Raw genomic sequence first — 10840 nt, 5'->3', positions numbered from 1 at the left:
GGTTTGCTGCCAGCTCTCTCACGTGCCTGCTTCTCGCAAGCCCCGCTGCGGAAGTGACTGTTTTCTGAAGTTCCCTCGCCCGGCCCCTCGGCAGTGCCAGTGGTTTGACCTGATTGATAAGTGAACACATAAACGTGACACGACAGGCAGCACATTAACCTGCCTCTTCTCCACTAAAAGCATAAAGGCCCGAGGGGTGGGGGTGGGGGGGTCTGTCCACAAAGAAAGGGAGTTGGCGGCGGGGCAGGAAGAAGCCTTCCGAAGCAACACCAAATAAAAATCCAAACTCACTCTGAAAACCAGGGGAGTCCGTGCGCTGGTTTTCGTCCTCTAATGAAATTAATCTGGAAAGAAAAAAGTTTAATTATCAAGTTCTGCAAGTGACAAAGTTTACGATATACAGCCAATAAAGATGTAGTTCTTCAGTTACAGCAACAACACAACATACACACACACACACACACACAGGCAGAAAGGTCACCATACAGTCATGTACAGGCTGGGGAAACACATTTTCTGGCTTTCTGGCCCATTCCATAGATTCTTGACATCTCGAGTTGGCTGCATCATGAGGCACACATTCTGTGAGAATCTAGATGGGTCGTTAGGGACAACAAAGACAGGCCATACGGTAAAACACCAGCGGCCAAGCATCAATGAATTCGGATTCCTGATGTTACAGGGACAGGAGCAGGACAGTGGGGCCCCCCTCCAATCTGGCCTACCTGTCTACTGCCCTATCTTTAAAGAAAAAGCCACATCACCCTGAATCTCGTTGGGTACCTCTGAACCTTCCTCCTGCCACCAGGCTTCATCTGTGCCTGCTCTTTCTGAACACAGTTCTTGTTAAACATTCATAGAAATTTTAAATCACTGCTGGGTTATGCTTTTGGAATCTTTAAAGATGGCATAATAAAATACAACAGGAAACAATTTAGTTCAGATGACCCGAGAGAATTCTGAGTAGTTCTCTTTGAGCAAAGGCGAACGCTTTGTCTTGAATGCATTAACCCACGTGCTGAAAAGAAAGTGCTAGAACTCACTCCAGGCCCACCACCTACTGCACAAGCGTGGTGGGCAGGCCGTTACCAGCCCCCAGCCTCCCCTCCGTCAGCTGCACAAGGGGGAAGTGCCAGCCTGCAACACACTGAGGGTTACTGGGGCAAGAGTGGCATGCATGAGCACCTAGCATTGTGCCAGCATGCGGCTGGTCTGCAGTGAATGCCAGCTAAGCCCTATTACCATTTTCAGCAATAGGTTAACCGTGTTTTGTGAACACCTTCTGTGCTGATATGGATCAGATTCCATAATCCGCTCCACCGTGGAAACAGAAAAACTGCCTTCATTCACCACCAAGGACATTTTCTAGGGTTTGCTTTCAAATGAAAAAGCACCTGTGTTGGCAGAACATATTCCCGTGGGACAAAAATACATCTGAGGTTTCCTTTAAAAAGACAGTGCAAATAAGCCTGTCTCCTCCTAAGATTCTCATCCGAACGTTTCGTGTGGAAGAGGGGTAGCAGGCAGAGGCAAGGGCGTTGATTTTGCTCTCCAATGTCAGCCAGTTCCAGCGTTAACCACCTTCTGCAGGCTATTCCGTCTCCATAGAAAACCACACAGATGCACATTTGAACCTGCCCCTTGCAGGGCGAGATTAGGAAGCGTGCACCGCACACGCTGAAAGGTTCATCTTCATGTTCCAAATGCTGGGAGGTGCCTTTTCTGATCAAAGAGAGGCCAGACATGGAGACGGAGCTGCCACTTCCTGCCCTGGAAGCCGCGCTCTCTGCTTCACAGAGAAAACAAAGTCTCAGCAGAACAAAAAACGGTGTCAAAACGCGACCGTTCTGCAGATTCTCACCTCGACGCGCCATGTGACACAGGGCATCCGCTCCTCCGAGGGAAAAAACCAGGGGGTGTACTGTCCAGGGCAGCACCTTGTGAGAAGGGGACAGAGGAGCAGGCAGGGGCTCAAGGCTGGGGCTGCGACCACAGACAGAGAGCCAGGCCATGTGTGCACACTGGCCCGCCTTGCCCCAGTCAGCTTCTCACAAGGACCCCCGATGGGGGTCTCCTGTTGGGCTAAGCGAGGCCCAGGCTTGCAGGTACACGTGCTCAGGCAGTTTGGCCTCGACGTGCGTACAACTTTGGGATGAGGAAGACAGTCAGTCACTCAGTGCCCAAGACCCCAGTTCCACACAGGGCTGCCCTCTGCCAGGAGGGACAGCCTGGGACTTACTGGCTCGACTCCTGCATGGGTGCTTCTACACTGTCCTGCTGGGCAACCTTCCTCTTCTCTTCTTTCTCGACCAGTTTCTTCACTGGGTCTTGTAAGCTCTTCATCGTGTGCCGCGGGTACAGCAGGAAGGGAGGGAGGGGAGAAACAAAGCCATCAGGTAAAACACTCAACTGCCCCTGGTCCCAGCAACCAGGCCTGGAATTTGAGGGTTTGGGAGATGAATCTTGAGCCAGTCAGGTGAACAGAAATAAAATTTGTATGTCAAAGCCACAATGTCCGCCCTGGACTTACGTTTTCCCTTTTGTTAGGTTATTTGTGGGAAGGCCTTTTGGCTTTGCTAGCTTTATTTTGCAGCTTCATGCAGCTGAGATAAACACTGTCCTGCTGGCAGCCCACACACTGACAGAGTCACAGCTTCCCGCCACCAAAGACGAGACAATTTGATTTTATTTCTAAGCGTGTTCGCTATTTTGCAACCTAAAAGCTGCTTTTAGAAAAATAACAGAAAAATGGCCGGCGCCGCGGCTCACTAGGCTAATCCTCCGCCTTGCGGCGCCGGCACACCGGGTTCTAGTCCCGGTCGGGGCGCCGGATTCTGTCCCGGTTGCCCCTCTTCCAGGCCAGCCCTCTGCTGTGGCCAGGGAGTGCAGTGGAGGATGGCCCAGGTGCTTGGGCCCTGCACCCCATGGGAGACCAGGAAAAGCACCTGGCTCCTGGCTCCTGCCATCGGATCAGCGCGGTGCGCCGGCCGCAGCGCGCCGGCCGCGGCGGCCATTGGAGGGTGAACCAACGGCAAAGGAAGACCTTTCTCTCTGTCTCTCTCTCTCACTGTCCACTCTGCCTGTCAAAAAAAAAAAAAAAAAAAAAAAAAAAAAAAAAAAAAAAGAAAAATAACAGAAAACAAACCTTTTTTTTTTTGTTTCAAACCCCAAATAGTGGCTGAACATACTCTGACAACGCCCACAAGTGGACAGAGCAGGTGCGCCCAATCTTGGCAGATTAAACACAGGTGAGAGCCTTTTGGGGGACATTTGTTGGAGGCACTGTTTTCAAAGTGTATTCAATATTTTAGAAGCGTTTTTTTTTTTTTTCAAAGGCAAGTGCCTTGAAACTACATACCAATGAAACAAACCAAAAAGAGAAAGCAAAAATATTCCTGTAACAACTGAACAAGGAGGTCTCACAAACATCTCTTTGTCTGGACCTAATTAAAACACAAATCTACAAATACAAAAGAAACATGGCAAGATACTTATCCATCTCACAGCCTCAGAATTACTAACATCAAGTCCTCATCCTCGGGTCTTCCCTCCTCTCCTGGCTTCCTCTTCCTGGAGGTCACTTCTCTAGTGTGCCACACACGGAAGGAGGCAATCAAGTTCCATAACCACCCTGGATCGATTAGTAATGGCTGACTGGAGAGCCGGGTAAAGACGGTTCTAAGGCTGGATCAGGGCAGAGCAGAGCTGTGATTGATTTTGGAGTCTGCCATGACCGGCAGATGGAGGCTGGCATGACTCCTCCTCACGGCCAGCTCGTCCCCTGCAGAGTGATCTTCCTGAACACCCAGCCGTCAGAACCTGCACTGGTTCCCCTTCTCCTCGTCTCAGCCTCTCTGCCTGATTTGAAGGACCTCCTCTCTCAGCTCTCCCAGCGCACTTCCCACTATCCCCAGACACGGGCTTTCCACTCAGAGAGACCTTTGCCTCTGCTTGCTTTTCAAACCCCAGAGCAGTGTCCATGACTTCTCTTAAAGCTTCATTAAGCCACCGGCGCCGTGGCTCACTAGGCCTTGCGGCATCGGCACACCGGGTTCTAGTCCCGGTCGGGGCGCTGGATTCTGGATTCTGTCCCGGTTGCCCCTCTTCCAGGCCAGCTCTCTGCTGTGGCCAGGGAGTGCAGTGGAGGATGGCCCAGGTGCTTGGGCCCTGCACCCCATGGGAGACCAGGAAAAGCACCTGGCTCCTGCCATCGGATCAGCGCGGTACGCCGGCCGTAGTGCGCTGGCCGCGGCGCGCTGGCCGCGGCGGCCATTGGAGGGTGAACCAACAGCAAAGGAAGACCTTTCTCTCTGTCTCTCTCTCTCACTGTCCACTCTGCCTGTCAAAAAAAAAAAAAAAAAAAAAGCTTCATTAAGCCATGCCAAGTTCAACAAAAGTCCTTCTAACTCCATACTGCATTGAGACTCATTAATATTTAATCATAAATCCTGTATTAGTTTTGCCACTTATTGCTTATTTTTACATATATTATCTTATATTAATAATTCTACATCTATTTAAAAAAACAAAAGTAGAAGACAGGACTTTGGATATTCTTCTCCAAACAGACATGTTGACTGCTTGAGAAGATAACATTTACCCTGATTGGACACCATACAACATACTGAAACCTCATAAAAATGTATTTTTTAATTTTAATGAATACTTTTAAAATTAGAAAAATAATAGATATAGAAAGTTTGGAAAGCACAAAAAGTAAAAAGCAATCATAATTCCATTCCACTAAAATTTAGTATTTTCATATATTCTCTTTTTTTAAGATTTATTTATTTATTCAAAAGTCAGAGTTACAGAGAGAGAGGAGAGGCAGAGAGAGAGAGAGAGAGAGAGAGAAAGGTCTTTCATCCGCTAGTTCACTCCCCAATTGGCTGCAATGGCCGGAGCTGCACTGATCCGAAGCCAGGGCCAGGAGCTTCTTCCGGGTCTCCCACGCAGATGCAGGGGCCCAAGGACTTAAACCATCTTCTACTGCTTTCCCAGGCCATAGTAGAGAGCTGGATCAGAAGTAGAGCAGCTGGATCCCGAATGGGATGCCAGCACTTCAGGCCAGGGCTTAACCCGCTGCGCCACAGCGCCGGCCCCGAAATATTCTCTTTTTTTATACTTAAGTTATTTACATAAATAGGATTGCTGTATATCTATATCTTACAGATATATGATAGGCAGAGTGGACAGTGAGAGAGAGGGAGAGAGAGAGAGAGAAAGAGAGAGAGAGAGAGAGAGAGAAAGGTCTTCCTTTTCCATTGGTTCACCCCTCAATGGCAGCGCACCGCGCTGATCCAAAGCCAGGAGCCAGGTTCTTCTCCTGGTCTCCCATGGGGTGCAGGGCCCAAGCACTTGGGCCATCCTCCACTGCACTCCCGGGCCACAGCAGAGAGCTGGACAGGAAGAGAAGTGACCAGGACAGAACCTGGCGCCCCAACTGGGACTAGAACCCGGTGTGCTGGCGCCACAGGTGGAGGATTAGCCTATTGAGCCGTGGCGCCGTCCCCAGAGATATTCTTAAATATAATTTATATACACATTCATAATCAAAAATTGTAATTACAGTGTAGGATGTACAAAAGATTTTATATGTCCTGAACATTTAATATTGAACTGAAGTAGACAAGTGTGCATTCATTCAGCAATATTCCAACACAGGTCCAAGGGCTTCTCTGCACCTATGTCCCTGGTTTGAGATCTGAAGCATTTTCTTGCAAAAAGCACACCCACATGGCACTGAGATCATTTAATCATTTTCAATTGGCACATACAAATCACACATATTTTTAGAGTACACTTGATGTGCTTGTTTGATACACAAACACTGTAGAATGTTCAAATCAGGATAAGTCCATCTACATCCTCAAATGATTTGTTTGTGATGAAAACACTCAAAATCTTTCTGGTTTTTTTGAACTATATGGTAGGTTATTGTCTATGATCACCAGAACTTATTTTTCCCATCTAACTGTAACTCAGAACTAACCTCTCCTCGTCTCTCTCTTTCTCTTCTCCTCCCACAACCTCTGGTAATCATTAATCTACTCTCAACATCCAGGAGAACAATCTCCTTAGATTCCGTATATGAAAAAGATCACGTGGTATTTCCCATTCTGTGCTTGGTTTATTATGCTTAACATAGTGACCACCAGTTCCATCCATGGTGTGGCAAATGGCAGGATCTCATCCTTTGTATGCTTTAGTAGTATTTCCATTACATCTCTGTACGTGTTCTCTATCCGCTCATCAGCTGATGGACACGTAAGCCATTTCAGCTCTTCGCCATCGTCAAAGCACTGCGACAAACATTTCAGTGCAGATGTCAGCAGCCAGTCCCGTTTCCTTTGGGTATATTCCTGGCAGGACTTCCAGATCATACAGTATTTACATTTGTAATTTCTTAAGGAGCTTCCATACTGCTTTCTAAACTGGCTATACCAATTTACGTCCCTAGCAACAGCGTGGAAGGCTTCCCTTCTCATCCTTGTCTGCACGTGTCATGTTTCAGCATTTTTGATGTCAGCCACTCTAACTCCACTGCCATTTCTAACGACTCCACATTTCTGGATATTTAGATGAGTCGTTCAGTGAACAAACAGTGTCTGAGCACCTATCAAGTGCCAGGTGCTAGTTTGGGTGCTGTGGATACACCAGTGAACATGACAGACAAAATAACCAGATTGGTGCAGGCACATAATTAAAAGGAAGGGTTTGAGAGTGACGGGGTCATCACTTCAGCTAGCAGGATGTCTTCTCTGGGAAGTGACATTTCAACTGAAAGATGAATGACAGGAAGGAGCCAGCCATGGGCAGCTCAGAAGAGGGAGCGGGATACAGAGGCTCAAAGGTGGGAATGGCTTGGCTTCTTGAAGAACCAGAAGGATGCTTCTAGGGCTGCTGTCAAGTTGGCAAGGGTTCCAGTCTCACAAGACAGGGCCGCACAGGGGAGAACACTCCTGTACCCAGATGCATCAGTATTTAACATTTTGCCCCATTTTGGTTCATCATACACTTTTTTTTTTTTGTCTCTCTAATGCATGACAACTAAATGCAATAGGTGATCCTAGGCTGCAGTCTTTGCCTGCACAGGGAAATACTACAAAGGACAGCATTAGGACTAATGAGACCATCGGAACAACGTCTGTATTCTAGATGCTCATGATTTTTTATAGAGCCCTGAGCACCCTGGAAAAGATGCGTGCATGCATGCACATTGTGTATTTTGGAAGTGAGCGACCACGTGGCTGTCAAAGACGTCCTCTTTTCAACAGATCTGCCAGTCATAGCATTTATATATATATATACACACACACACACACACACACACACACAGTCACGTGGTTTTATTCCCCAGAGAATGTCCAACTCTGATGGCAGGCAAATCAGGCGTTTTTTCAGCTAAGGTTCTGATTGGCTCCAAAGACTCATTTTTAGCTTCTGTGACACTTGCCCAGGCCTCCTGGTTTGCTCAATTATCTTCTCATTGTGTTTCCTTTTCATCAATCAACACTAGGCTGGGCCAGGACATGTCTGCTCTCAGCCGGCCGTGTCCAGCTGCCCCAGGCCTGCCCTCAAGCCTTGAGATGCCCTTGACAGCACCACGGTTATCATCCCTTCCGTCTCTGGACCAACCTCCCCTCAGAACCACACTTGAGCAGCTCGCAGACACCCCTGTCGTAATGTAAACCGCTCACTCCTTTTCCACCCCTTCCCTGCTGGGCCATTAGCAGGGACTCACTCGTTGGCTCCCTGTGGCCACCATCACAGTTAAAGTTACTGCGCTCCACGACAGAATGGCTGCAGTTCCAATCACTATTTTAATTTATCATTCATTCCTGTGACAGCCGCTTCTCTCTTCCTGCCATTGCCAATGTCCTTCCAACAATTTGGTTGCTGCAGCTCAAGAGAGTTGCTAAATGTGTACTTGTTGGCTAATAATATATGTAAGGTTAAACTGAATAAATTAGAGCTCTTTAGCTCGGAAATTGAAAGGCTCGACGAAGAACATGAAAAGGTTTATAAAACCACAAGCAAAACTGGTAGTGAGCACACGGGATTTTTTATGAAATATCAGAACAAAGGGAAATCTTGTGTGTGTACACACCTGCACATACACACACATATCAGCTTAACAGAGAGAAGTCACACACTGTACAACTCACCCGTTTTAATTTTTTTATTGTTATTATTTTTTGATAGGCAGAGTGGACAGAGAGAGAGAGAGACAGAGAGAAAGGTCTTCCTTTGCCGTTGGTTCACCCTCCAATGACCGCCGCGGCCGGCGCGCTGCGGCCGGCTCATTGCGCTGATCCAATGGCAGGAGCCAGGTACTTATCCTGGTCTCCCATGGGGTGCAGGGCCCAAGCACTTGGGCCATCCTCCACTGCACTCCCTGGCCACAGCAGAGAGCTGGCCTGGAAAAGGGGCAACCGGGACAGAATCTGGCGCCCCGACCTGGACTAGAACCCGGTGTGCCGGTGCCGCAAGGCGGAGGATTAGCCATTTTAAAAATGTGTAACTGAACAGTTTATAATGTATTCACAGAGTTGTACAGACTTCATCCCAATCAATTTTAGAACATTATCAAGGGGCAAGTCTTGAAGCAAGAAAGAGTTTTTGGACCAACCTAAGCTAAACAAGTCTACACAGCAAGTAAAATACACCTGTCAGGTACGGCGTTTGTTTCTTACAATGGATGTTACACACTGGCGATGTGAAGAGGCCGAGGGAGACTTGAAAAGATCACAGAGGCCAAATCACACCCCCATCCGTCCTTGCAAGTGCGGTCCTGGATGTGACTTCTACAGGCCGGACCACTCTCCCCAGGGCTGGATTACAAAGGCGAAACTGAGGGCAGAGGATGGAAGTGAGTTCTTCAAATTATTTTGAAGTCTACAAGTCAGTTGAAAATGCTTAACCCTACAGCACCCATAGAAGTCAGGACGAACTGTCTTCTCTGTTACATGAACATCTGCTCAGACCAAATGAACGTGAGACTTTTGGCTGGCTGTGTTCGGATGAGGCAGCCGTCAGAACTATTTCCAGTCCCTGGCTGATGGAAGCCTCGTTCAAATGCATATCCAGAAATGAAAGTGCAATGCACTCCATTCTGAACCTCAAACTCACTCGGTCCTTCATGAAAACTGCTTGCGACAGACACCATGTGGTAGAGACGCACAGCATCCTACAGGACCGAGAGGCCGCCCGGGGAGGGGAGCATGTTTCTGGGTGAACCTTTCTCTATCGGAGCTGCACCGACATGCTAATCGTTTCCGTCAATGCTTAAATGGTTGCAGGAAGCACATGCACAATACAATACCTAAGACCCGTGCGACAGAAGACACGTGCAGATGGAGCCTGCAGAAGTGTCTTAGAAAGCCAACAGCTTCATATAATCAGAGTTACTACTTCCTGTATCAGGAGAATAAAAGCAGCAGCAACAGTCAACCAAATGAAAGCAAAACCACTTGGCAAAACAACTACACACACAAAAGGCCAGCAGCCAGCTCTGACAGCCTAAATTTAGTATTTAACGTAGACAACGGAGCAACACTTCCTGTAATCTTTAATTATGACATTTAGCCTTTTGTGCTACTTTCCATTAATTACACTGTATGTATAGGGAAGACGCCAAATAATTTTATACAGAAGTGCTCAAAATAATGGGGCATGTGTAGAAGATGCTGAACTTGGTTAGGTGTGTGTGTGTGTGTTTATATAATTAGTAGCACATGAGAAATAAAAAAAAAAAACAGGCTACAATGAGCCCAGCAATTCATGGGCATTTAGTATATATGTGCTCTCCCATTCACACCACACACTTAGAAATGACAAAGACAATTAGATAAGGAATCAGCTATAGAAGGAACACTATTAAACTGGGACTGGAGATAATCCTCAACTGCAGCATAGAACAGAAAAGCCAAAGAGTAAAATCAGAGAAGAATGATCGCAATCATGGGGTAGGCACTTGGCCTGGAGGTCAAGATGCTGGTTAGGATGCCCACGTCCTACAATGCAGTATCTGGCTCCGATACCTATCGCTGGCTCCTGACTCCAGCTTCCTGCTAATGCAGGCTCCAGGAGGCAGCAGAGACGACTGAAATAGTTGGGTTCCTGGCACCCAAGTGAAGACCTGGATTGACTTCCTGGCTCTAGGTGCTGGAATCCTGTATTGAGTGCCTAGGTTGGAGTGCCGGCTCCACTTCAAATACCATGTTAATATACACTTGGGGAGGCAGCAGGTGACCGCTCAAGCACATGGGTCTCTGTCACCCATATGGGAGACCTGGGTAGACTTCTGGGCTCCTGGCTTTGGCCTGGCCCAGCCTCAGCTCTAGTATGAATTTGGGAAGTGAATCAGCAGATGGAAGATTGACCTCTCCCACTCTCTGTCTCCCTCCCTCTCTTTGCCTTTTTTATTATTATTATTTTATTTGAGAGGTAGAGTTACAGACAGAGACGGGGAGACAGAAAGAAAGATCTTGCATTTGCTGGTTCACTCCCGAAATGGCCACATCAGCCAGAGCTGGGCTGATCTGAAGCCAAGAGCCAGGAGCTTCCTCTGGGTCCCCCACATGGGGGCAGGGGCCATCTTCCACTGCTTTCCCAGGCCATTAGCAGAGAGCTGGAATGGAAAGGGAGCAGCCGGGACTCGAACTGGCACCCATATGGGATATTGGCGCAGCAGAAAGAGGCTTACCCTACTACGCCACAGCACTGGCCCCTCTCTTTGTCTTTTAAATAGATTAAATACATAAAAGTTCTTAACAACCATAGAAGCAAGTATTCCCAACATCTCAAGGTTATTCTGAGATTTAACTATAGAATATAA

The 10840-nt window shown here is 47.7% G+C and overlaps 1 protein-coding gene across 16 annotated transcripts in view; it reads right to left on the bottom strand.

The window, feature by feature from the left end:
• Positions 1 to 10840, bottom strand: part of ICA1 (islet cell autoantigen 1) — a 158196-nt gene that overhangs the window by 25520 nt on the left and 121836 nt on the right. For all 16 annotated transcript variants that reach the window (XM_008261686.4, XM_070059792.1, XM_070059788.1 and 13 more), the window contains 2 exons: positions 2240 to 2337; positions 292 to 344 (listed from right to left, as the gene is read on the bottom strand). In XM_008261686.4, the coding sequence (XP_008259908.1) occupies positions 292 to 344; positions 2240 to 2337 (151 nt within the window). The remainder of the gene's footprint in view (positions 1 to 291; positions 345 to 2239; positions 2338 to 10840) is intronic.

The sequence above is a fragment of the Oryctolagus cuniculus genome, chromosome 16 (genome assembly GCF_964237555.1).
Source record: "Oryctolagus cuniculus chromosome 16, mOryCun1.1, whole genome shotgun sequence".
In the NCBI taxonomy this organism is placed as follows: domain Eukaryota; kingdom Metazoa; phylum Chordata; class Mammalia; order Lagomorpha; family Leporidae; genus Oryctolagus; species Oryctolagus cuniculus.
Note: the sequence above shows the minus strand (reverse complement) of the source record. Positions and strands in the feature narration are given on the sequence as shown.